The sequence below is a fragment of the Mercurialis annua genome, linkage group LG1-X, assembly GCF_937616625.2.
Source record: "Mercurialis annua linkage group LG1-X, ddMerAnnu1.2, whole genome shotgun sequence".
Classification (NCBI taxonomy): Eukaryota; Viridiplantae; Streptophyta; class Magnoliopsida; order Malpighiales; family Euphorbiaceae; genus Mercurialis; species Mercurialis annua.
Window position 1 is genome coordinate 70261859 of NC_065570.1, and position 26735 is coordinate 70288593.

General features: G+C 33.4%; 4 protein-coding genes across 5 annotated transcripts; 2 read left to right on the forward strand and 2 right to left on the reverse strand.

The window, feature by feature from the left end:
* Nucleotides 1–119: 119 nt before the first annotated feature.
* Nucleotides 120–5317, reverse strand: LOC126664912 (protein LAZ1 homolog 1). 2 transcript variants are annotated; one of them, XM_050357534.2, is made up of 9 exons: nucleotides 5065–5317; nucleotides 4018–4413; nucleotides 3805–3861; nucleotides 2805–2913; nucleotides 2538–2722; nucleotides 2357–2445; nucleotides 1829–2084; nucleotides 871–1116; nucleotides 120–781 (listed from the first exon to the last, which is right to left on the reverse strand). In XM_050357534.2, the coding sequence occupies exons 2-9, from the start codon at nucleotides 4231–4233 to the stop codon at nucleotides 485–487; spliced, it is 1455 nt and encodes a 484-aa protein (XP_050213491.1). In that variant the 5' UTR covers nucleotides 4234–4413; nucleotides 5065–5317; the 3' UTR covers nucleotides 120–484. The 2 variants fall into 2 exon arrangements, with proteins under 2 accessions (XP_050213491.1, XP_050213490.1); XM_050357533.2 differs by lacking the exon at nucleotides 5065–5317 and adding an exon at nucleotides 4950–5056.
* Nucleotides 5318–7162: 1845 nt separating this feature from the next.
* On the forward strand, nucleotides 7163–10060 carry LOC126665168 (putative UDP-glucuronate:xylan alpha-glucuronosyltransferase 3). Its single transcript, XM_050357880.2, has 4 exons — nucleotides 7163–7385; nucleotides 7530–7775; nucleotides 7887–8515; nucleotides 8846–10060. The coding sequence occupies exons 1-4, from the start codon at nucleotides 7300–7302 to the stop codon at nucleotides 9877–9879; spliced, it is 1995 nt and encodes a 664-aa protein (XP_050213837.1). The 5' UTR covers nucleotides 7163–7299; the 3' UTR covers nucleotides 9880–10060.
* Nucleotides 10061–10616: 556 nt separating this feature from the next.
* LOC126686622 (uncharacterized) lies at nucleotides 10617–13305 on the forward strand. Its single transcript, XM_050380761.2, has 5 exons — nucleotides 10617–11074; nucleotides 11319–11386; nucleotides 11476–11651; nucleotides 12264–12372; nucleotides 12629–13305. Exons 1-5 carry the CDS (start codon nucleotides 10813–10815, stop codon nucleotides 12935–12937), a joined length of 924 nt encoding a protein of 307 aa, XP_050236718.1. The 5' UTR covers nucleotides 10617–10812; the 3' UTR covers nucleotides 12938–13305.
* A 97-nt stretch (nucleotides 13306–13402) lies between these two features.
* On the reverse strand, nucleotides 13403–18984 carry LOC126686618 (vacuolar protein sorting-associated protein 45 homolog). The gene is made up of 13 exons (XM_050380753.2): nucleotides 18718–18984; nucleotides 18388–18592; nucleotides 18219–18298; nucleotides 17858–18085; nucleotides 17358–17483; nucleotides 17177–17257; nucleotides 16940–17081; nucleotides 16648–16826; nucleotides 16263–16418; nucleotides 15662–15769; nucleotides 15422–15543; nucleotides 14277–14408; nucleotides 13403–13996 (listed from the first exon to the last, which is right to left on the reverse strand). Exons 1-13 carry the CDS (start codon nucleotides 18805–18807, stop codon nucleotides 13936–13938), a joined length of 1710 nt encoding a protein of 569 aa, XP_050236710.1. The 5' UTR covers nucleotides 18808–18984; the 3' UTR covers nucleotides 13403–13935.
* Between the last annotated feature and the right edge of the window lie 7751 nt (nucleotides 18985–26735).

The window sequence follows — 26735 nt, forward strand, 5'->3', positions numbered from 1 at the left end:
TTTTCTCATCGTAAACGCAATTGAAAAGTTTATTGCAACGTCAACTTATTTAAAGGTAGAAATAACAAAACAAAGTCTTTGAATACCCAAGTAAAAAAGAAGGGCAGAATTTCGTGGGATTGAGTTCAAACGTATAAATCATCATATTGTTGAATATACAATAGAATTGTTTTCTCAAATCCAAGAGTTGAAGAGTGTTACTATATCTAAAACACCTATACATTTATAGTAAGATTTAAGTCAGCTTCCATTGTCGAACATCTCTGTAGTATCTTCTCTGGTGCGTTTTATCAGTTAGAAATATATCAAAGATTGAGCATGTCCCCAAATTCGTCACCCTTGATAACAAATGAGGAACTGGGACAAGGAAATTGTGGATATTAACACTCACCAACAACGTTGATGTTGTTGTCTTTCAAACCGAAACCAATGATGAATCCAAATCGCCATTTGAATTTTACTCCAAATATGCAGCATCAAAATATCATCTGCCGGTTCTTGACCTTGATACAGAAGATTTCGGTTGATTATGAGGTCTCTTACTATTAGTCAACCCGCTGTCACTGACACTCCCTTCAATAAGGTTAGCGTGCGCTTCAGAAAATTCCCCCGTCCATGAATTCAAGGGTACAAGATAATTGTCATCCTTTGAGTTCCTTTTCCGCTCCTCGTGGCGTTTCATATTTTCAGAGATCTGATGGAAGGTTCTATTTATTTTTGCTATTCCCCTTTCCACCGGCTCCACAACGTGTGAAACTGTGTACTTCATGTCATCAACAATCTGGAAGCATGGCAAAGAACATGTCAGCATACAGGGAAATATGAAGAAAGCAAGTGGGGCAATGGTGTGCCAGTGCCATAGTATCTCACAATTTCACCGCTACCGACGACCACATCACGAACACTCTGGGGGAAATTCAATCGCTTTTCTCGCTCATCATGACGAGCTAGTCCTATCTTACTGTAGCTTTCACAATCATGGACCTCCTCGGGATCTAATGGTGATCCTAGAGATGCATAGTCAGCCATCACAGCTACATTGCGAACACATCTCTCTCCACGCTTGTATGGAACAGCAGGGAACACATAAAGATGCACTACAGCTGCGATACCCATCTGTTTCAACAAATTTAAAACCAGCAACTTCAATTTTTAGAGATAAGACGACATATTTTCATAATATATGTTTCACCAGAAATAACAGTGTATAAATAACTTAAACATATTGGGCAAACTTAATGCACCAATGCTTCTTTTTTTTGTGTTGATGCGTATATTTACAAGAAAATGTTTCCTCTTAAATAATATAACTAGACATTGCATGGTTGTATTAGTTCCACAAATGAGATTCATCTAAAAGGAACAACAGTAATTAGATGGACAGTCATAAATGAATTAATGATCCACATTTCAACGACAATTACTCACACTGCTCAAGTGCCCAGTAAGAAAAATCTTTCAACATTCAGTTTCAGGACAACATAACTAATCAGGCTTTTTCATGCAACTTGAAATGGACATTGGGTTTAAAGACTTACTAAAGTAAATAAAATAACTAATATGACAATAAAATCACATCAGAACTCCTTTTTTCCAAATAAGTATGTTTAGTATTCTCCTGCGCACACTCCCACTAAATCAGCTGATGAAATTATAAAAAATCACTTGCAGACAGGATAAGCCTCTAGAAAATTATCACGCATGACTAAATGGTATGATATACTTATGAAATTTAAATAAAAATTCAAATGAAAATATGCTCAGAGAAAAGGAAATAAATTTGGTTTATTCTGCCACAAAATTCAGGTATGGATAGTTAGCTACAGACCTCTATACAGATGATGTAGTCTTGAACACGTGTTTTCAGTTCCTGAGCTAAAGACCCTCTGAAAGCTCCCATTGAGAAAAGAAAAGCAACAGCAATACCTTGCCACCATGTCAGGAAAACTATCGACTTAAAAGTCAGAAACTTGGCCAATGGTTTAATCGGTGCTAACTTGTCTTTAATGACAGAATAAAGCTGTACAAGGCAATAAAGGGCCCAAGTTTGACTGAAATTAAGAACAACCGCAAGGTATGGATAGCTGCAAGTAAGTCAAATTTATGTCACACATAAATTCACAAACAGAACTACAATCAAAAAATTAATAAATAAAGTTAGCTTCATTTGATATCATTTAACATGTTGTGAGAGAAGAGAAGGGAATCCTAGTGAAACGCAATAAAGCCTGCAAGACCTAGTAATCTAGTATTCTGGTTGCCCACATATGCAGCAATGCAAGTATGGTTAGAAATAAAATAAAATAATCAAAATGTACCTTTTAAGGTGCAGACAAAGGTACGAAAGAGAACTTACCCATATCTCCAGTCAAATTTTCCTTCTCCATAAACCCCAAAAGCCTGAAGAACCATTGCTAATAGTGCACAGATCATCTTCAATATCATCTGGACAGTTTATCTTTCATAAGCATTTAGCACTTTAAAGGGCCAATTTCAAACAAAGAAAAAAATATTGATTTAGAAAAGGCACAACATACATATTGCACAATGCCAACTTTCACTGCATAATAGAAGTCAGGACCAAGTTGCCAATCCCTCAAAAAACAGTTCAATGGAAAGGGATGCTCCACAACTCCATATGAATATGACTCCTCCAAAAGAGGCATACTAGAAGTGATTACGCTCTGACTTTCCATAAACTCAATTGTACTTTCCTCCCCTCCTTAAAGAAGAAAAGTTAATTGTCAGAACAAGGGGTATGAAAATCTACAGAATGAAAAAAATAAAACAACAAATGGAAATACCTAAGCAGGCTATCAGATATCTCTCAAAGCAATACAATGCAAAAGCTTCATAACAGTCCCTAATTGCTTCACAGTTGAATGCAGAACTGGAATCCAACAATGATAAAAACTGCCCAAGAAAAATTCATCAAAAAATTACATAATTCCTACACAGAAAGGATGTGGATTATGATCTATAATACTCTACACAAACATTAATCCCAAAACTTGTATGGCGCTGGTCTATCACATGACATGTAAAAAAAGTTTCCCCAGAAAACATTCTACAATTAATTTTGTAATTTCCTATTATGATCTACAATATCATAAGCAAGCATCAACCTGAATACTTGCATGGAATTGGTCTACCATATTTAAAGTATTTCCAGTGGAACTGCTCAAGCCCCACAAGCAAGACACCTTAATCTAATCATTTGATTAGTAGCATACTAATACAATCTCTCCAGCTTCAATGTAATGATCTCTGAAAGCAACTTCATAATTAATGCTAAAAACCATTGCTTACTGGTTAGGAAATGTGAATGCCCCCTGCCCACAACCGAAAACAGGCACACCAATACACCCCTAAGACATGATTAGCCATATTTCTGAGTTCTGAATCAACCAATGCATTAGCTATACATCTAAGTTCTGATTCAATTCAAATTCTTTGGTAACATCTTGAACAATCTACTAGCTAACAATGTGGAGAGCAACTACTTCAAAGGATAAAACTAATCTGTAAATTTTCAAATAGCATAGTGCGAAATAAAAAGCCATCCTTGACCAATTACAATCATACAAAATGATCCATTTGGCACAAAAAGAGCACATGTATTACTTCAGCACAGGGTTAAAAAAAGCTACAAATTGCGCAGTAGAGTCCACAAGTTACAAATTGGCGCAAGAAAATCAATCACATTAAAGTAGAGTCTACAAAGATCCTAAAGATATTTCAAGGTTGAGAAAAACACAAACAGGGAGGAAAGGGAAGGAAATAAGATAGATTGTTCTGTCATACCGATTCAAGAGCGTAAACAGGAACCATCAGAATGAGTCCAATAAGAAATTTTTGCTCCTGAAAATTTGAATTTATGCTATTAGTTACAATTTCATGGTCACAAACAGAACAACCTTAAAGTACATAAACGAATTTTAAGCGTAGCCCAATAATTAAATACAATCAAACAAAGCCTAGAAACTTAAAGCTACACAACGAAGTATGAGAACAAACCTCAGGCTGATTATAAGCAGCTAAATGCTCAAATATAAGGTACATGGATAGGAAAATAGCAACGATCACAAATATGCTAGCACTGAAGATCGGCCAGCTGATATTTCCAACCAACTCTGCATCCAAATATGACGTCCACACTTCCACCGAACTCCTTGTGGACTGAACCAGAGTAAAAAGAAAAAACAAAGAATAAAAAGATCCCCTCCATCCCATGGAGCAGGACTACAAATCGAGCACTACTATAGTCAGAAAAAATGGCTGGCTTAATAATCGTCAAGTACGCAACCACTTCAAAGAAATCGTATTATTGCTCGAGCATGCTGCATCCACCCAAAATGAATACATTTGTTGTTTTCTATCCAAGGTGTTTGATTGATCTTTCTAACCACTCAGCTGCAACAGTTAAAAAGTAAAACCACCTTCAGTTTCTTGCCATAGAAAAGTCTAACAACCAGTCAATACAGAACTATTGGCTAATTGACCAATACAAAACAGTAAAACAAAAACCTTATTTCAATCTGAACAGCGTTATTAATAATACTGAACCATTTAATACATCATGCCCATCATTACTAAATTCAAATAGACTATCTTAGCACAAAAGGCTTCATATAGAATACAAAAAGAATACACGGGGATTACATTTTTAATCAAAAGACTCAACAACTGCTAAACCCATAAGCGTATCAATCCAAATTTTTCCTACCTTTACAAAACATTTACTTACAATACAATACAACCTCATTCTATGCATCAATGTCATTTCAAAGAAAAAAGTGGCATATACCGAACCCTAAAGGGGCATGATTGTATAATTAAAATAAACCTACATTGCCAATGAAAGAATGCTATAAAACAATTACAAAGTTTAGATAATCAATTAGAAGGAAAAAATGAGGTTCAAATGTCTGAATAATTAGGGTTTATACCAGGTTGTCGTTGTCAAAATTTTCTAGGGAAAATCTGAGATTGTTTGGATGAAATTTTCTTGAGAAAGTAATTTTTGAAATAAAAAGAAGGAAAAGGAAACTGGTTTTTGCTTACCAAAGCAAAACTAGAATATCATAGAAGTTTGTTTCTTGTAAAAGAGGAAAGGTTAATTTCACGGTGAGGCTGCGTATACGACAATCACAGGCGAAGTGTTAACCGTTCGATTGCAATCGTTTGTGGTTATGGGCCCCGCGGATAGGCGATAGTCGGTTGGGTTTAATTTTGTTTTTTTGATCAGGTGTTGATGCGTGGTGGTAGTAGTGGTGATTAGTGGCAGTGACGATGGCGGTTCTTGACGGGCTGTGGTGTTTTAGGATAAAAAAAAATTATATCTAATTTATTTTATTTTTAATGTGTAATCTGACTTGGCTGTAAGCTGAATATCCACGTAGGCAGTAACCGGTAGGTTAAGGAAGTTGAGGGAGTAACTACTGATATTTACCTAGCAGCCAACTCAAAACGGGTCAAGCTTTTTACCATACCAGAAGCAAATGTATTCGACGTCGAAGTCAAAAAAAATGAAATCGGTTTTTTTTTTTAAAAAAAAATATACCTATTTAAATGTTTATTAGAAAATATACATCTGATTTATTTCATTTATTTTCCATAATTAAAAAAATATCATTTATTTTCTTATCTCACACCATACAAAAAAAATTAAATTTTAACCCGGCAATTTTTAATCATATAAAGTGTTGTCATACAAAGTTCTTCTGTATTTTAGCAACGCATTATTTTTTTATGTTTTAACCGCAGTGTGCCTATTTATAATTTAGCCACACATATTTCATAAAATTTCATATATTGTTTAACATGATTTTTTATTATTACTTACGAGAACCATTTGAGAAAAAGTGAAACGATATAAATTTTGTGAAAGTAAATAAATATCTTTGAAATATATATATAAAACAAATTGAAATGAGAATTATGAAACTTTATAAAACTAATTGAAATTAGAATCGTATTAAAACAATTTGAATTAAAATGAAATCTGCAAAAACAAATGAAAATGTATAACTATAAACTAATTGAAGCTTCTCTTTTTCAAAAAAAAAAAATTCCTCGAAAAGTTGAATCTATGAAAAAAAGGAGAATAAAAGGATAAAATACCGAGAGAATCGATGATATGTAAATTATAGTTAAAAATAAAAAAAAAGTATGCTTTTGTAATTACTCCAAATTGGTTTAGGGTGAACTATACGTCGTTCGGCTTTTTTAGAACAAACATTATATCGTTTAACTTTTTTTTATCTTTCTAGACAAAACGACATTGTCGTTTGACTATTTTTTTCAAAAATAATTATTCAATCATTTTAAAAATAAAAATTCAACACTCAATGGTCTCGGAATGATAATTGAACAATCGCCCCACTTCACCCTATTCTAGTTCCACTACTAAGAGCATCTCCAATGCACTCTCTAAATATATCAAACTTTTTAATTTAGAGAGTTTCATGCAAAATTTGAAATCCAATGGACTCTCCATAATTTAAATTTAAAGAAGAGAGTGAGTTTGGCTCTCCACATGTGGAGAGTCAAATTCACTCTCTACTTCTTATCTTTTCAATAAAATTTCAAATTCAAAATATATAGACTATCTTTTTATTTTTAAAAATATGTGTTTTGGTTTTATTTTAATATAAAAAATTATAGAAATAAAAATTACAATAAAAAAATAAATATAATAATTAAATAAATTAATATTTATTGAATAAAACGTTATATTTAGAGAGTCTATTGTAGTAAAATTAAAAAATATGCTATTTATATGCAAGATACTCTCTATTTTATAAAATATGCTCTTTAAAATAGAGAGTATCATTGGGGATGCTCTAAATGTATTAAAAATTAAAGTGATACTAGAACCGGGGTTGTTGTTGGTGTAAAATTCAATCTGTTGAACTGATTCAATAATCAATTAGATTATTAAATAAAATATTATATAAATATATAAATTAAAAATGAATTGGCAAGACTCAAGAGGATATTATTAATTTTATATAATAAATTATAAAATCCAATAAATTAATAATTTTAGTAAATAGATTTTTACTCATCGTGCATGTTAATTGTGAAAGAATTTACTGGATAATAATTACGCCTTAAGAAACTGTATTGACGTCTCTCAAAAAAAAAAAAAAACTGTATTGACTTAAAATCAAAAATTAAAATTAATTTTCGCAGCTTCTGCTACCGCCACTGCTGCTTCTGCTTCTTCATCTACTTGGGTTTCAATTAAAAAAACATATTCAGAGATCATGAAATGAAAGCAAAGCAGTGAAGAAGATGAGAGAATTATCATCATCATCTTCATCATCATTATCGTCCCCTATAGCTGCAGTAGAACCAAGACACCGACTCTCTTCTTCACTGTCAGTTACTCTTCTTTTTCAATCACTAAGATCTACTTCTTACTCTATGCTTTACTAAATCAGTCTTCTCTTTTATTTCATTTTATTGAATTTTATGCGACTTTAATTTGCTGAATAATGTGTTTATTATGATTTATGGCGCAGAGAGGAGACTAATAATAATAGTAATGGCAGTAACAGTAATAGAAGGAAGTTGTTGTTAAGGGAGAAGGGTTTCAGAGATGTTGAAAAGGCAATTTCAGGTTCTTTCCAGTACAGGAATTTCAACTGCAAGATTTATAAGCTGAAATTTCTTGTGCTTCTGGTAATTGCTTTCGGAACTTTGTTCACTTTCTTTCACTCTCCAGCTGTTTACATTGCAGATCACCGTTCCGCGTCTCGGTCTACTAGGTATATTTATTTGTTTACCTTCAATTTTATGATGTGGATGTATTTCGGAAGTCGAGAAAATGCGATACTCTAGTCGAATGTGTGTTGTAAGTGTATGTGTTTTGTATGCAGATCGAGTTACCTGTGGATAAAAGAGGATGCTTATGATACTCGTTATGTCTCAACTGCGGATGTCGACTGGGATCAGATTACTGATATTATAGATATGCTTAATGATACTAGTGATTATCAGGGCATTGCATTGTTGAACTTTAATGACAGTGAGATTGGTAGTTGGAATCAGCTGTTACCTGATATTGAGCATGTTGTTCTACACCTTGACCCTGTTGGAATGGATGTTACATGGGAATCTCTGTATCCAGAATGGATAGATGAAGAAGAGGATTTTGAGGTTCCTACTTGTCCTTTGCTGCCTAAGCTTAAAGTTCCTGGGAAACCTCGTATTGATGTTATTGCCGTTAAGCTTCCATGTGATAAGGCGGGAAGATGGTCGAGGGATGTGGCTCGTCTGCATCTGCAGCTTGCAGCAGCAAGTCTTGCTGGTTCTGGTAAAAGTTATCATCCGGTTCGTGTACTTCTGGTTAGCGACTGCTTCCCAACTCCAAATCTGTTTACTTGCAAGGAACTCGTTTTGCATGAAGGGAATTTATGGCTGTACGAACCCAAACTCAATAGGTTGCGAGAATTGGCACAGCTCCCTGTAGGATCCTGTGAACTTGCAGTTCCTCTCAAGGCTAAAGGTCAGATTTCAAGTTTTTATGTGCTGTTTATCTTTCTCATTTCTTCTCTAGTCGTGGTCAGTGCTGAACAAGTTCAAAAGATTGTGTTCCCTTCTGTTTTCATATGCTTCTAGATTATCTTGGTTCAGTGAGTTTAGATTTATTTAGTTGAATATTTTGGTCTAGTGCATTTGCCCTTTGTTAAAATTATTGAAGCTTACATCTGTGAAATGGGATGCCAAGAAGGCGAATCAATTGCTTGAATAATTTTGTATTTTTATGATTCTTATCTGCAAATAGCTTTCATAATGCCAAATGCAAAAGAAGGACTAACTCGATATCTGTCAACAGATAACTTTTACTCAGGAAGAGCAAGCAGAGAAGCATATGCAACAGTCCTGCATTCTGCACACCTCTATGTTTGTGGGGCAATTACTGCTGCTCAGAGTATCCGCATGACTGGTTCAACGCGGGATCTTGTGATACTGGTAGATGAAACCATTAGCGAGTATCATAGAGGGGGATTGGAGGCTGCAGGGTGGAAGCTTCATACAATCCAAAGAATCAGAAACCCCAAAGCTGAACGAGATGCCTACAATGAGTGGAACTATAGCAAATTCCGTCTATGGCAGTTAACAGATTATGACAAGATTATTTTCATTGATGCTGACCTGCTAATACTGAGAAATATTGATTTCTTGTTTGAGATGCCTGAAATAACTGCTATAGGAAATAATGCCACACTCTTCAATTCAGGAATCATGGTAATCGAACCATCAAATTGTACATTCCGGTTGCTTATGGATCACATCAATGAGATAGAGTCATACAATGGAGGAGACCAAGGTTACCTAAACGAAATTTTCACATGGTGGCACCGGATTCCAAAACACATGAACTTCTTGAAACATTACTGGGAGGGAGACGAGGAAGAGAAGAAACAAAAGAAAACTCGTCTTTTTGGAGCCGATCCTCCAATCCTATATGTGATCCACTATCTGGGCACTAAACCATGGTTATGCTTCCGAGATTACGACTGCAACTGGAATGTGGACATTTTGCAGGAGTTTGCCAGTGATGTAGCTCACAAAACATGGTGGAAGGTGCACGACGCTATGCCCGAAAACTTGCATAAGTACTGTTTGCTTAGGTCGAAGCAGAAGGCTGCATTGGAATGGGATAGAAGGGAAGCTGAGAAAGGTAATTACACAAATGGACATTGGAAAATAAAGATTCAAGACAAACGGTTAGAAACTTGCTTTGAAGATTTCTGCTTCTGGGAAAGTATGTTGTGGCATTGGGGTGACAAGAACTGGACAGATAATGCTACTGTTACACTATCACCTCCTGATCAACTTGCCACTGTATCTCTCTCAGCTTTATAGTCCTTTTATTCTTTCATACCTTAAATTTTACATGTAGATGATAAACATGATGCAACATATTGAGACTTGGGTTTAGTTTTTTGTTGGGAAATTGTATTAACACATAGAAGGTCGGATCAATTAAAGTTGGCTAGCTATTGTTTTTGAAATGAAAAATGATCAGTACTATTCTTACTGCTCCTGGGTCTTGTTTAGATGGGTTCATGCATATATTTAGGGGTATAATCGAGTCGAGTCGAGAAAGTGTCAATAGCTCGAGCTCGATTCGGCTCTAAAATCTAAAAGGTAGAAACACGACTAGAACGCGATCGAGTTTCATTTTAGGAATTGACTTTGAATTCCGTAAAATAATTGAAACTCAAGCTCGACCAGGCTCGATTATTTGTATAAATAACAAAAAGTTAAATATGAACGTAAAAATAAAGTTATTATTATAAATATATATAATTATAAAGGATATAATAGAAGTATAAATTGACAAACCATTTGCGAGTTTATGGAGTCGAGTATTTTCATATTCCATTCGGCAATTAACTCGAGTTTGACTCGACATTCCTCAAGTGAATTTTGAATATTTTTCGAGTTGGTTCAAGTGATTCGCAAGTTAGCTCGACTCATTTTCACCTCTACATATATTCATGGATCCCATCCCACCAATCAGTCATGTTGGAGTATTTACTTTGTTCATTTTGGAATTACTCTTTTTGTAAGTAAATTGAAGTCTCCATTTGAGTTACAAAACCACTAAACGATGTCGTATTCCAAGACGCTGTTCTCACTTTTCTTCCACTTGGAACATATTAAGCCGCTTACAGAAATTGCACGAAGTTCCATAATTTTCTCTCAAATCTGCAAACTTTCGAGCTTCCATTATACTAGGATATAAAGGAAAAGAAAGAGAAGATAAGAAGAAGGGAAGCCCAGTTGTGAAGTATGGATTTGGTTTCATGTTGGTATATGGGAATTCCTACAACTTCAATTCCACCCCCCACCAAATTCACCTACTCTTCTTCTCCCTTCAACCTTAACTTCACATTTCCGGTTCATTCTATTTCAGTCAAATCCTTTACTCTTTATGCCAAGAAGACAAATTCACAGCCTGAACCACTACTTAAACCAACCCTAACTGAAGAATTATCATTGCACAATGATGATGAAGAAGACGAGCAGCTTCTTCTTGATGACCTGGATGAAGGTACTTAATGGCCCATTTTCTTTCTTTTGGCTCGCGACAAAAAACAAACACATTATTTTTTATATTTACTTCTTGCTGAAGTAGTACTAGTAAACATTATATTCTTGGTGAAATAACCGAGTTTAGCAACTGTTTATGCAATGAAATGTCTATTAATCCTTTTTAGTGTTGGCCAGGAGTCAAGGTAATATGGTAAAAGATTGAAACTTTTATTTGAGTTCTAAATGTAATCTTCTTTGTTTAGAGGCATTGATTGATGGAGAAGATGAGGATATTGAAGATGACTATCTGGATGATGAAGCAGAACTATATGTCAGTCAAATGCCAGAAATTTGCACAGCATCCTTATTTCATGGCCTGAAATTAGACCATTTGCTCACCCTGTTCCTCTTTTTTTGAAGGTTGGAGATGGAAGCGGAGGAGGTGGAATTTCCCTGGCTGGGACAGGGTGGGACAAAGAAGTGCTAAGAATAGCTGAAGAAGTTTGTAACTCGTTTGATGGCGAGCTCAAAATGTATGCCTTTAGGACATTGCTAAACTCCGCCGTTCAAGTGCGCATTGAAAGGCTTACAAATAAGTAAGCACTGCTTCTCTTTTGATATGCGATTTTGTCCTAAGCGGTGATCAGAGGGGCACGAAAGTTGAGAGAGGTTTCACTTGTCATTCTCTTGGTATATTGTTCGTGCTTAGCCATAGCCATAGCCATAACACAAATGAACTTTTTCATAGGAGTATCAGTATTGTGCTTTGGCCATATTGGTTGTGCCTTTGTCACACTTGAATTTTGAAATTACCTATATAATGCTATTTTCTTAAGTTTTTAATAATAGTCTTGATATTTATTTCTACTAAACCATGAAATCATACCAAAGGGCTGTCTCCGTAATGGAAGTATCATGAAATGGATTTCTTCCAACGTTAGAGGCGATCTCTTGATCTCAAAAAAGCTTTTTCTTTTAAGTTTCTTAGGACTTCAACCTGTTCTTATATCTTACTTTAACAAGTGGAATGACTTGAGATATATTTCTGAATGTGATTGATAGCTTTATTTGTTTAATGATTTCAACTATTTGTGTTCTGCCCTCGTAAGTGGTCATGAAAGTAGTTCTTTGGTAGTGTAATCCTATTAGTTATTCCTTTGCTGTAAGAAGTCGCTTCTTGACTTCTAATTCAGAATGATACATTGTAGGTCTGGCTCTCCTAGTATGGAAGATATTGAAGCCTTCTCTACAGCCTATAGAACACGGCTGGATGAAGCTGAGCTTGCTAAAACAATACCAAATAATCTATCTTTGGAGGTGAATGACCTTTTTAATCCTTTTTTCTTTGCTTGGTGATTATTTTGACATTGCATGTCGCATAGATGGAGTCGCTCCTTTTCATACAAATCACATATACAACTAGCGCTCATATTCTCCAAGCTAACATATGTTTATTTTCGTTTTAGAGCGGGATATGTGATGGTTAATTTCTAAAAGATAAAGCCTGAATGATTTTCTCATAACTTGCTAATTTTGACACTTCTAAGGTCTTGATAGTAGTGTTTCACTTCAGGTATCTTCTCCTGGTGTTGAACGAGTTGTTCGAGTTCCAGACGAGCTAGATCGGTTCAAGGACCGATCTATGTATGTAAAGTATGTCGGTGAAGTATCCGGAACAGAGTCATCTTCAGAAAGTGATGGTGTTTTCAGGCTCATTTCATACGACATTGAAACAGAATGTTGCACTTGGGGTCTGGCAGATGTGAGGATAAATAGAGAAAAGGCTGGGAAGGGAAGACCACTTAACAAAAAGCAAAGAGAGTGGCGCTTGAACACACCCTTTAATTCCCTGCGATTGGTCCGAATATACTCAGAAATTTAAGTATTACCCTCTGCTCAGGCAAACTTCTAGAATCCTTCAGGTGTACTATTCTATGTTGCACGGAAACTTATGGGGTTATACATTTCAGATCCAGAAAGGCTTCTGAAATTCCGAAACATCATCTCTATAGGTAAAGCTATCTCAAGAGTCAAGGGTGTAGTTCTCATTTATGCACCTGTCTGATAACTCCAATATGTACCATAGATATATGTACATGTTTCAATAATTTTTGATATTAAATTTCTGAAGAATCAAATGTTTGATGAAGTGAGGGAAGAAAATGGACAACCATGCACAATTGGTGAATTACATTTTGGAACATATCTATGCTATAAGAGCTTGGTATCCTTCCGATTAGCCGGAATAAAGATTTCAGTCTATTTGTTGAAACTTATACTGCATGAACAAAAAGTTAGCATTTACTTCTCTTTCTAGCCATTGAATTGATGGACGGTAGATCCAAAGTTTAAGCAATGTGTGAATGACTCAAACTTGTATTGAAAATTTGTTTGTTTTTTTCCAACAAGCTAAAGATGGCAAAGCTGCCTAATGTATACAACGACAAAGTACTCACAAGTGTAAAATTTCCTATTTTGGCAGTGAATACATTTTGTTCGAGAACATACAAATTTATGCCTAGTGACTATAGACATCTAGCAATGTGTAATAATTTGGTAAAGCCTTTAGAATTTGACGCTCAAGTGGGTAGGGGAGATGTCAAAGTATGGACTCATTTTTCTGCAAGAAGCTTACGGGTATACGAGGGTTTACGGATAAACGCCTTTCTCAGCTTTTTTCCAGGCTGTAATTTTCAGACAAGAGGTGAATCTAAACATCTGCTCATGCAGTGACCATGGGCTGGTCAGAGTCATGAATCTATCCCAGCAATCTAAAGCACCAGTTCATAACTCTTGGCTGTCTGTGCAGGCCTTCTTGCAAAGCTGTGTACAGATATCTATTTATGCATAGAGTAGCTGCATTTCTAAAGAGCGCAAACTTTAAACCGCATTGGTGCTGTTTCGAGCAATCTTTTGAGCTTCTTCAAGGTCCTTGAGAAATCTGCATTTTTGACAAGAAACTCTCATAAGCATAAAGGATGTCTCGGTTAAGCTAATTCATCATATCATAGCTTCTGCCTTTTCTAATTTTTCTGTTATAACTTATAACAAAAGATTTTTGTAAGAGAAACAAAAATAAAGATCTATAAATTAGGGGGGTGTGAGAATTTGTATATATGGAGTTCAATGCACCAGCAGAGTGGCAACAGAGTAGGAGGCAAGCATAATCCCAATAACACAAATATCCATGAGATCATAACAGTGACAGTCAAAAACTATACCTCTTTGAGTTAAGAACCACAGACCCGCCGAGAATAAAACGAATTCCAGGATTGCTGGCATTTAGCAAAGCAACAGAACGAGATTCCTCATAAGTTGTCCCGCCAACAACAAAAATAACCACATCCTGCGGCCTTCACCCAAAAACAAAAAGTCACGTCATTCAAAATTTTGCCAAATTTAAATTAATTCTCCTTGATATGCAACAAAGTTACCATCATTCCCAAAAGTTGTAGACTTAAACTAGCTACTGAACTCAATTATTCAATAAGCTTTACTAGCAAAAATTAGACAAAAATACTTATTAGCCTTTCAAATTTTGTCAACAAAAAAAAATTACACCCTTGAAATTAAACTCAATAAAATCTGGACTTAAAACTCGTAATAATGCAGAACAGCCCCTTTTTAATGGAAATAAAAATGATTTTAGTATGAATGGATGATTTGCACCGATCTATAATTTTAAGGATCGGATTGCACTAAATTACAGTTTAGAGACATGTATATTTTTTTTTATCAGAGTTTGAGTGCATATTAATATGTGGTAAAAAAAATTAATTGAAAATATATATCCTAATCAAAAGTAATTATCATTTGAAAGGAAATTAGTTTACTAGACACTCATAAGATTGTATTTTTTGGTAATATTACTTTATATATCATAAATAATTTAATTTTAACAGTGAAATTTTGTTGTTATTTGATCCTCTTATATTTTTCCTTATAACTATTAAATTTATTTAAAGTAAATCTAGATTTATTTTTTATTTTGATAAATATTTCACGTATCATATTGATCACATATTTTAAATAACTATTGTAAGAAAAAAAGAATTACACTCTTAATTTTTATTATGATAAAAGGTGTAGATACAATCTTGATTTTTTAATGAAAGAAAACTTATATTCCTAAACTCTTAAGATTACAAAAATGAAGCAAATAAGTCTTTCAGACTAAGTTTGTTTATATTTCCATTAAAGAAACGTTGATTTGTACCCATTTTATAAGTTTAAAGGTTAGGTTGTACCAAGTTGAGTTCAAAGATATAAATATTCTTTCGCAAAAGAGTTAAAATGAGTCAAAGAACAAGGGCACATATGAAGCCACACATGAAAACAAATAGCAAAATTTTATTTGTACACCAACCTTCCCTGTTGATAGTGGTTCCCAACAAAAGAGTAGTCCATGTCTCTCATCCGGCCTTTGATTATGCTTTCCATTGTTTGGAGCAAAAGAGGCTGATGTTGAGTGTATACATTTTCTACCCCCTGAAACAGAAGTGGATTGAATTTCTATTAATTAAATATCGATTCTGAAGAAAAGAACCAGTATATGTGGTGTGTATGACTGTGCATTTGGACAAGCAGTTTATTCTGTAGCCCAGACCTTCAAGCCACGGGCCATATTGCGGGCAATATTGAGAAAATCACGGTTCCCATATAGATCACCAGTTCGCTTATCCACACCTGCTTGCTTCAGAAGGAACTGGACAAGCTGCCATATCATAATAATCAATATATCAAAATTGGCGAATATCTTCCAACATACCAGAAGCCTAGCTGTCACACCCTATATTTTAATGCATAAGCATAATTAAATTAATGTGCCAAATCAACCTAATGCCAGAACCATAAGTCAGTGATAAGTTGATACCAATTTAGTTTCAAGAAAAACTTGGAACAGGTTTCAATACTTTATAAATTCACATTAGCTCCATTGATGTGACTTGTGAGTAATGAGGAGTGGAATAACTAATACACTTGGGTTAAAATATATCTAAACAGAGTCAAGTGAACTGTAAGTCTGTAACAACAAGACCCAATCAAATCAAATACAGAACCAATACATGCATCATTTATCCATTAAAAATATCAATAATACTAATGATAATGATCTTGAAACGAATAATCCAAAGCTAATATATAATAACAAGATTATAAAAGTGCATCAACAGTATGCAAGGCGATAATTCTAGATTGATAATTACCCCAGGCTTGTACTTAGGAGATCGAGAAGCCAGTTTGTTGAAAAGCTGCATTAATTGAACAGGACTCTCCTTCTCATAGCGCAAAGCATATAACATCACCAATCTTAGACAGTCGAAATCAGATACACTTTCATTCTTTAAAAGGTTTGTCACAGCCTGCATAGAAAGATACAAAGAGATGTCATGTTTCGCCACTTATGTCATACAGTCAAATGGGACAGTTCTAAACACCCAATTGTTAGGGAGAATATAACAAAAAATTACAGGGTGAAGCATTGAAGATTCTTCCCACATTTAAAATCAAACAAGCAGAAACATGTTTACGTCTTGGGTACGTTTATATAAATAAAAGAAGAGGCATAAGATTCAAATTCAGCCAGACAACCTCAAAAGCTGCAACTTGCGCACCATTGCATGCCAACTCTTGCTCAGTTTCTGAAACTAACATGAGCTTTCTCTCTTCAACTATTTTGCTCATTTCTGTTACCAATGTCACATGCTTTGAGACATTTCCATGCATTTTCCGGTACTCAGGATAACTATCAACAAACTTGGCCATGTCCTCTGCAGAAATTAAGAGCATTTACACTTTTACTATTAAACGAAGCTATGGGCGATATTAAAACTAACAAATTGCCAAATATTTGTTAATTCTCAGTATTGTAAAATTTACGAACCTATTGTCTGGATGTTTTGGTTACTTTTTGCAGCTTGCTGAAAATCGTCCACCATCTTCTTGATATTCATTCCAATATCTCCAAAGTTCTCATACATGTTAGCTTTAAAGAAAGCATCTTGCTCCGATGACAGCACAACCTCCTACAAGTACAAACAACATGAACATCACACTTCAAATCTACATAAGGAAATGCTTAAATCAGTATATTTGCAGGAATGGGAAAAAAATGATCAACCTGTTGATCTTTTGGAAGATTTCCTACACTTCTCAAATCTACTTTGTTGTCCTGAACACCTATTAATTCATGAACCATTGCCTGCAAAACAAAAGAGAGTGAACATGAAAGTAAACTGTCAGACCAAAATCAACCTAGATGTAGAACAAAAAAAAAACTCACATATCACAGCCGCATGTACCTGATAGGTCCACTGGTTTAGCAGTGGAGTTACAGGATCATCCCTTCGATCAACTATCAGCAACAAAGGAGAAATTTCGGTTCTCCTGAAATCAAAAAGGCCACTTTCCTGCTGGTACATCAATTTCTGTTGCACCACAAAAAATAATAAGACAAAAAGCAATTTCATGTGATATTAAAATTCATGATAGGCATAGCCATAGCCTCAATAGTACCAGCAAGCTATTGTGTCGCTACGCATGAATATGCATAAACCTAAGTGCATATAAATATGAATTATGCCCAGAATGTAGAAAAAGCAGCTTTACAATAATTGCACACAGCATATGCACCGAATGAATTATTATACATACTATGTGTGTCAACATGCAAATATTTGAGATTTGATTTTAAGAGAAAAATCTAGAAATAAGCAAAAATCTGGTACAAAAATCAACATAAGGAAATGCTTATATGCAGCTTAAGTCCACCTAATATAGTTAGCCCAAATTTTTGACTCACTGATGTTTCTTGGGCTATCCTCTTTGCAATATCAGAGGTTCTCTGATATCGAATAACTGGTCTTCGTTTAAGAGCCAAAAAAACAGTGGCAATACCATCAACAACTCTATCACAGAAGAGCTGCAAACCAGGAGGATCCACAACAGCTGGGAGCATAAAGATGTGATTTGCAGGAATATTCAGCGTAAAATGGTAAGGATCACATGCAACAAAATCTGCATAAAATTCCTGCAATAAATGATTAGAATTTTTAAAAATTCAAATTTACATCACCTAAAACTCAAATATCAGAATCCAGGACTAAATGAGTACAAGGTATCAATAATTTTCGACAATAGCAACAACACTGGAGAAAAGTTACCTGAACTTGCTGCACAACTTCCAGCTCGTCGGAATCAGCTAAAATGTGAATCTGGGTATCCTTCAACATATTCGAGAAAACTATAAACCGAAAAAAAAAAAAATCATTTCGTTTGAACTCGTCATTCAAAATAATTTAAGCATTACAATGAAGGGCAGGAGCAGCTTACATAAGTGGTATTCCCCAAAGCGAGGATTGGATAACTGGCGGCGTAAATGGTGAATATTTTGTGATGTGGGACGAAGAAAATAAACAGCTTTAAGATGCGACATGGATTCTTTCTTTGAGATGGGAACCGAATCCACTAATTCTACTAAAAAGACTTCCTTCTGAAGCAGCTCTGATTGTGAATAAACAACGCTTACAATACTCACCTGAACCATATCAATCACAAATCCAATTTCAATCCCCAACAACAACATAATTTCTCATTCTAAACAAATCATGCATACAATTATTACTAAAAAAAGAATTTCAAAGAGAGCTGAAGGTTTATTACCGTTTGGGAATCGAGAATAAGAACTTTCATGCCGGAAATGTCTTGAAGCATACGGTTAATGTAATCCTTAACCGCCGTTACCAGCACCATCTTGCTTGATGATTTTCTGAAAGATTATGATGATGATTATCTGATCAAAGCATATGCTAAAACATTTCAAGCTTTTTGGTGTGATCTTTTTTCTTCTTCACCAGCAGATCTGCGACAAACTGTCTCTACCACCACGCAGCTCAGTTGGTTCCGGAATGAAACGCACAGTTTTGTGAATAAGTTTAAAAATATTGAGTATTTATTTATTTCATTATAACACATAGAAGAGTAATATTTTATCGTTTTATTTATTTATTGGATGAAGGAAAATATTTTAAATTTTAATTTCTTACAAATAAAAAATAACATTAAATGTAAAAATAACATGAAAAAAAACATTCTTTTTCTTAATTTTACATTTATTTTTATTTATAAAAATATTACATTAGAAAAAACATCTGAAACACTTGAAAATACAAGAAAACGCTATCAAAATCTCACCAAAAAAGTTTCCGCTCGCTGAAATTTGGTTGGAATCTGGCAGGAAAATTTTATTGTGCATTGTTGACTGTTGGCTTTTATGAATTAGTGTCCTTTATATTTTGAGTGTTTTTACTGTTTTCGGTATTTTTAATATATTTTCAATGTTTAATTAGTTTTTTGTTTTGTTTTTTGGTGTGTGTTTTTTTTATGTATGTTGTAGTATATTTTTTATATATTTTTTCGATAGTTTTTGTAATATTTTTCTTCAATACCCAATAAATTTCAAACTCTTTCTCGATATTTTTATAATTATTTTTTTTGAAAGTTTTAAAATAATCCTGAAATCAATCTATTATACAAGATAATTTTTAAATTTATTTAAATGTGCAAAAACCAACTAAACACACCATAAACCTAATACTTCCCCCGTTTTGAAATAGTTGTCGCTTTAACCATTTTCACACAAATTAAGAAAGTAAGAAATATGCCTAAATTTATAAGTATTTTTACTAAATTAACCCTTCTTAAATCTTGTTAACATTAATATTTGTGGTATTTTACTTGTATTTTTATATTTTTTTCAATGAATTAATGACGATATATGTGGAAAAATAGGAATAAATGTTTTTTTGAAATTTTAAAATAATAAGTATTATGAAATAAAAAAATATTCCTAAAACGACAATTATTTTAAAAGAGAAGTAGTATATATTAACTTCTTCTTTTTTATGAATAAGAAGTATATATTAAGTGTCAGAGGAAATTAATCATTAACTATTTTTTGAAGCAGGCAAGCTGGAGAGTTTGGATCGAACTTCAACCTTGAGTCATTGAGTGTGTAAGTGAGAGGCTTTGTCTAACAAATAATAAAGTTTAAATATACAAATAAAATTATTTAAATTGAAATGTTCTAAATGAAAAAAAAATTAAGTTTTTTTTTTTTTTTTTATCAGAAGTAAAAATTAATTACGTTAGCATTTTTTTTTTTTGATAATTTGGGGAGGGGGAGCGCTTGTGGGAGGAATCGAACCCACGACCTAGCAGTTTGCTGCTTAGCGCTTATACCATTTGAGTTATAGCTCGTTGGTAATTACGTTAGCATTGGTTGATAGTAAAATCATTGAAATTTTAAAGTGGCTTTAAACAACTGATCTTGCCTTGCTTCACTCCAAATAAAAGCTAAAAAATGTGGTTCAGTTTCTTTCTAGGTGGTCACAAGTTCAATTATTTTGACTGTTTACAGGTTTCCTTCAAGTTAAAGGTATAATTCCCAAGTTTGTTCATGATTAATGAATTATTTAGTAGATAATCTTGTTTAACAACTGTTTACACCAGTCCAAAAATAAACTTTAAGACAATAGGCTGCCAGTTAGAATGGAGCATAGCGGGCTGAATTGGGATTGGGCCCATAATAGCCATTTTTATTATTGTTTTTTTTATTGGCCGAGTCAAAGACTTTTTTTTTTTTTGAAAGAGATGAAAGGCCAAGGCCAGAAGAAGGCTAAAGCGATCTACACATACGGGGTAGAGAAACACCCGCTAAATCATCCATAAAACAGTGAGCAATGTCTTGTGGCATGTTGTCGTAGATGGTCAGGCCCATATTATGATAGAAGCCTTGGCTAGCCATACTATCAGCACTGCGATTTCCTTCACGATGAATGTGACAAATGTGAACTTGCCAGTCTTGATTCAAGATGCATCTGATGGCATTCAACAGGTTGGAATTAGCATTGGTAGGAGACCTGTTCTTGGCGATGGCATCAACAGCAAGCTTGCTGTCCATTTCAAGAATAACGTTGCGGAAGCCTTTGTTCCAAGCGATGTCAAGCCCGTCGAGAGCGCCCCAAAGCTCTGATTGAAGGACTGAACAGTGGCCAATCAGCCTGCTGTAGCCGAAAACCCAGTAGTTGTTTTATTTTTCCTATTATTAGGGGATTTGTCCCTATAAATAGTTATTTTTTCAGATTAATAAAGGCACTACACAAATCAATCAACAAAAACACAATCTCAAAGCTCTGTGCTTTCTATCCACAACCCCTGCGGTTGGTTAACTTAGGAGTAGATGGACATTAATCCCGCTTAGGTTTCTTAACCTCCGGATCGATACTGTTAGATTTAGTTTAGCTGGTTACTTTTGTTTCGTTCGCGGAACACGTTCGCCTTGCGGAACACGTTTGTTTGCGAGACACGTTCGTTTGCGAGACACGTTTGTTTGCGAGACATATTTGTTTGCGAGACAAGTTTGCAAACACCGGAGGAGATCAGCTCATCGAGCCATTTGGCCGATCGGCGGATCATGACTAGTTTGCAAGACCTATTTTGCGAGACCTGATCGACTTGACCGATTAAAGCATCAAACCGAAACAGATCCCAATCATAAATTCAAAGATTCGAGTGGCGGATTATTTCCACGCGAACAACAACTAGTTTAATTGCGTACCTTCAGATTTTGATTATTTAGTGGATTGCATGTTGATATGTATCACGTTCATAACCACCATTACAGTAGTGGGTTATGAATTGTCCTTTTAATTAGCCAATATATTAGGCCTTAGTGGGATAAGTTGATTTACTTCCTATAGTTTAGCTTGATTAGTTATTTCTTAATGCATTATATAAAGTCTGTAATATTATTCAATGGGGATTATGCAGTAAAAAGACTTCTAAACTTTCTGAGATCTTCTAATCTTCTTCTACTTCTAAAATTAATCATATCACATGTATTTACATGGTTGCTCGTACTGTTTTTCACCAAACTTGAACATTTGCCGACAAAATTCGTGGCAGTGAAAATCAGCTTTCTAACTTTGAATTCTCTCCCTCTTTCTTCTTGCACAGACACACGCATGCGCCCACAAAAATTGAAAAAAAAAAAAAACAGTTGCTCACTGTGGGCATAACCATGATTTGACCGGTCAGTGAATTCTAGTCTTGCATCACTGTCACTCCTCCCATAGAATTGTTTTTAGTGTTTACATAGATTAGAAAATAGTCTAACGACGGAGAGAAAAAGAAATTATAATCTTGTTATTCGGGCATTGACTAGTACCTTTCCATGGCTCCTTCATAGCAGTACATGTCAATATTGCTTGTTTTGGAGGTTTAAATTATGGTTTTAATCTGAAAAACAAAACATGCATGAACTATTGCCATTTGCATGCTAGACTGGACCAAGGCCGACTATCAATTGAATTATTGAAAAGAAAAACGGCAGCATGTAGAATACGAGTGGTGGGGACCTGAGCATGGGGATCATTCAGCTTCTCTCATTTTAATACATGAACTATTAATCTTTTACGATTCGAAACACTGAATAATTTTCCGTCAAAAAAATGATGAGAGGGTGCCGGAACAGTTAGTGTCTACATTGCCAAAACTGGGAATTCATATATTAAAAAACACGTTAAAGTTTATGATTGTTAAAGTTTAAAGAATACCTTGTATTGTTATTAACTCTTCTCTTCTTTCCTGTTTTTCTCTTTTTTGAATGAAAAAAAGGCAACCTTATGTGCTCATCTATTATGGAGACGAGACTTGATGTGCAAGATAAGCTCATACAGATACTCGACTTTCGGGTTCGACACGCCCCACAAATTAAGAAAACCACCTAATAAATGAAATTAATAACAAACGAACATGAAAAAGGTATGGAGTTGCAGTTCAAAATTAGCATAATATTTTGTAACTAAATTTCTGGCTTTTGAGAGTGAGAAATTATTATGTGGAGCAGCAGTGTTTGACTGCATTATTAATCCCACTTGATATTGGCCGTTTTAAACTGGTGATCAGTTTTGTCTTATTTTCCCCTAAAGCAGGTGCAACAAAACGTTGAATATAAGAGTATGGAAGCCAAAAAGTGAAGTATGTAGCTAAATCGAACTTTGCTACTTGCGTAGTAGTGGTGACAAAAAATATCAAATCGAACTTTTTCATATTTTTGCATAATTTTTTATGTAATTCAGTTTCATAATTACAAATGTAATTTCTTTTTTCCAAATATGAAATCTGCCACTTATTATAACCGTCTCCACTTATTGCCGCTGCCATCATTCGTCTTTTATTTTTTTTATTTCATTTTCTTTTTTGTTTTGCTGCTTTTTTTTTTATGAATTTACTCCATCGGCGTGTATGACAAATCCAATTTATTATACTATTTTTTTTTTCAGATTATATTAACGATTTTGTGCAACTTATATCTTTTTGTTATGATGATTATGCATTGTTTTGAGTTATATTATGTTAAATCTATATTTTTGTTGTGTTGCATTTTTTTAAATCTGAAGTACTATTTGCTAATTTGTTGATGATGGTGATTTCCAGTCAATATCCGATTGATCATGTTAATTTGTATTGAAATAGAATATTGATAAATTGATTTTAGTTTGATCCAGAACTATAAATAAAATAAAATAAAATAAAATACAGTAAAAAGATATTTATACGTAGAATTGACGAAAAAAACGATATCACGTGTAAAATAGTTAAAAAAGTAAATATGTTGGACATAATTATTATTATTTTTGCAAAAAATTTATGAGCAAAAAAACTGTAAAAAAATGGAATTTAGTATAACTCTTTTTGAAACAAGATTAATATGAAATGTAAACGGTTTGTTAAGGATAAGAAAAAAAATATAACAAATATAGTAAACTGTGTAATTTATCTATAAAAATAACTATATTGCACCAATAAAAACAGAGAGTAACGGGTTAACTAAACCAAAGTCGAACTTTAAACTATGATAAAACCACAATTTTAAAAAGTATACTACATTTGTCCTTAAAAGATAAACTTATTCGACTTATTGAAAATTTAGCTCTTTCATTCATCCCTTTTAATATATTTTTATTAAATAATAATTTAAAACGATTCATAAATACATATAAAAATATTTTTAATGCTAAAATTATTAATTATAATTGTTATCAAAGTCACAGTCGACTTAATAAAGTTAACTAAAACTAATTCAATTGATAATATTTTAGCTACTTATCTATTTAGCTAATTTTTGCAACTGAAAACAAGCCTATAATCTGAAAAAAAAAAAAACTAAAAAAATAATCAATCTATAGGACGTAGGAAGTAATTTATAGAGGCATAATGCAGTTTTTTACATCCATGCACTTGCTTTATTTTTGGTATTGGATCCCTTCACTTCTTTTTATCAATATTAAACTCTTACACTTTTAATATTATAGAGATCAATGTCACTCCGTCATCAAGAGTATCAATGACACTAATTCAAACTGAAAAACTTGATTTATAAATTTAATATCTATAAAAATAAGAGATTAAATTTTAATAAATTTAAAGCAGAAAAAAAAACAAATAAAAGATGTATATCAGTCACACTAACGACGTGTGAAGTACACACATTTCATTTCCGTGATAGAGAGCCCTGATGTCTACAAAATAAAAAGTGTTCAAACTCAATATTGACAAATAAAATAGTATATGAATTTAATGTCAAAAAGTGAATAACTATAGGAATTCAAATATACATTTTTCCATTTATAAGTTAAATAATTACAACATGCATAGTAAAACATAATTAAAAAATACCAGCCAATTGAGTGACGGCTCTTTTGTCACCATTTCCCATTATATCTAATGGAGAAAAGAACTGCAGATTCCTTTCTAAAGTTGTCTCTTCGTTAATTATCCCATGCCCCACTAACCAATAGTAACATCTTCTCTTTTTAACCGAAGAATAAATTTAAAAATGCAATTTCCATTTTATAACAATTTTTTTGGATTCTTCCGTAGCTGGTCAAATTTTTAGCTGAACTTGTGTCAAATTATTTCAAATTGAACATTTGAACTATAATTTTTATTTGAGTATATGAAATAAATTTTATATTGTTACCAACTGAAAAAAAATAATACTCCCTCCGTCCCAATAGAGTTGTCCACTTTGAGAAAATTTTTTGTCCCAAAACTCTTGTCCACTTTCAAAAAGTAACTAACTTGTACATTTAATTTTCCTATATTACCCCTATTTAAAATCCACTAATGGATAAAGTGAAAGTAAATTGCATGTGGACCCTATGTTAAATAGGGGCATTATAAGAAAAATAAATAAAATTTTATAAAATCTATACACAATAATTGCTTTTCTTAAACTGTGTGATAAAGGCAAAGTGGCCAACTCTATTGGAACGGAGGTAGTATTACATATTGAACTTTGTGTGTTTTAACCAGAATTTTAAAAATCAAGCTCCGTCAGTCGGTTTAACAAAAATACAGTGTCATTCATATTTTAGTATAGCTAGAAGTTTATCTATTGTTTAAGTTTCAAATATGTAAATATAAACTGGTGGATGAACCAGTTGAATAGTACAGGGGTATAGAGGTGGATCTGAACTGGTTAACTGATACATGAACATTATTTATAAACCGAGTGTTTATCCCACACAACAGATGTGCCACGTTATTTTTACAACAAGCCAATAATCATTTGCGATAAGGAATCTTTATTTATTGTTTATTTTTTTATCATTAAACATTTGCACATGGCTAACGCCTCATTGGTTTGTTGCACGAATGACGTGGCGCAACCGTTGCGTTATATAATTATTCTTATAAACCAGTCTGCTATATGATGGTTTTTAACGTTAAAAATGTAGAACTAAAATTTAAAACGGTTAACTATTTAACTAGTTAACCATTTGAAATGGTTAGAATTTTTGGTTTTACAGTTTTTAACCATATAACTATAAAAAGAGAGTAATTTTTAAAAAAAAAATTATAGAATTAAATTTTAGGTGTAGTCTATGTACGATTAACCAGTTTATAAATAATTATATATATATATATATAATTATTTATAAACTGGTTAATTAATTTATCGCATTTTTTAAAAATTCAAATCTTAAACCTAAACTACTAACCATAATTAGACATATCAAATTTAATTTAAACTCTTCGATGTATTAATCATTTCACATTTAATATTTTGATTTTGATTCGGTTAATTGATTTGATCGGTTTTCGCCTACCCTTAGGCATAACTATAGTTGCTATAGTAGGCTCTAGAGGGACGTTAAATTTGACCTCTTAATAAAAGTAATGTTTTAGTGAATTATGGATTAGAGGGACATTAAATTCGAACTGGTAGAGATGAATTAAAAATTAAGTCCCATCTAAAAAAAATCATAAATCCGCCATTGAACCGATAGACACACCAATTAGGCCACTTGTTGAAGGAGTAGTTTTGACTTGTTTGAGAATGAGCGGGTAAATTTGTTAGGTTCCATAAGTTTTATCAATATTTAGGGGAAAATTATATAACGCAATTGTTGCGCCATATCATTCGTACAACAAATTAATATTGGTTAATCATTTGAAATATTAATAATTAAAAAGATAAATAAAAATTAAAAATTTAATATCACAAATACTCAGACTTATTGTAAATATAATATGGCCTAATTGCATGGAATAAAAACTCACATTTAGGAGATGCTCATTCAAATGGATATTACTTCAGGTCACCATTTAAA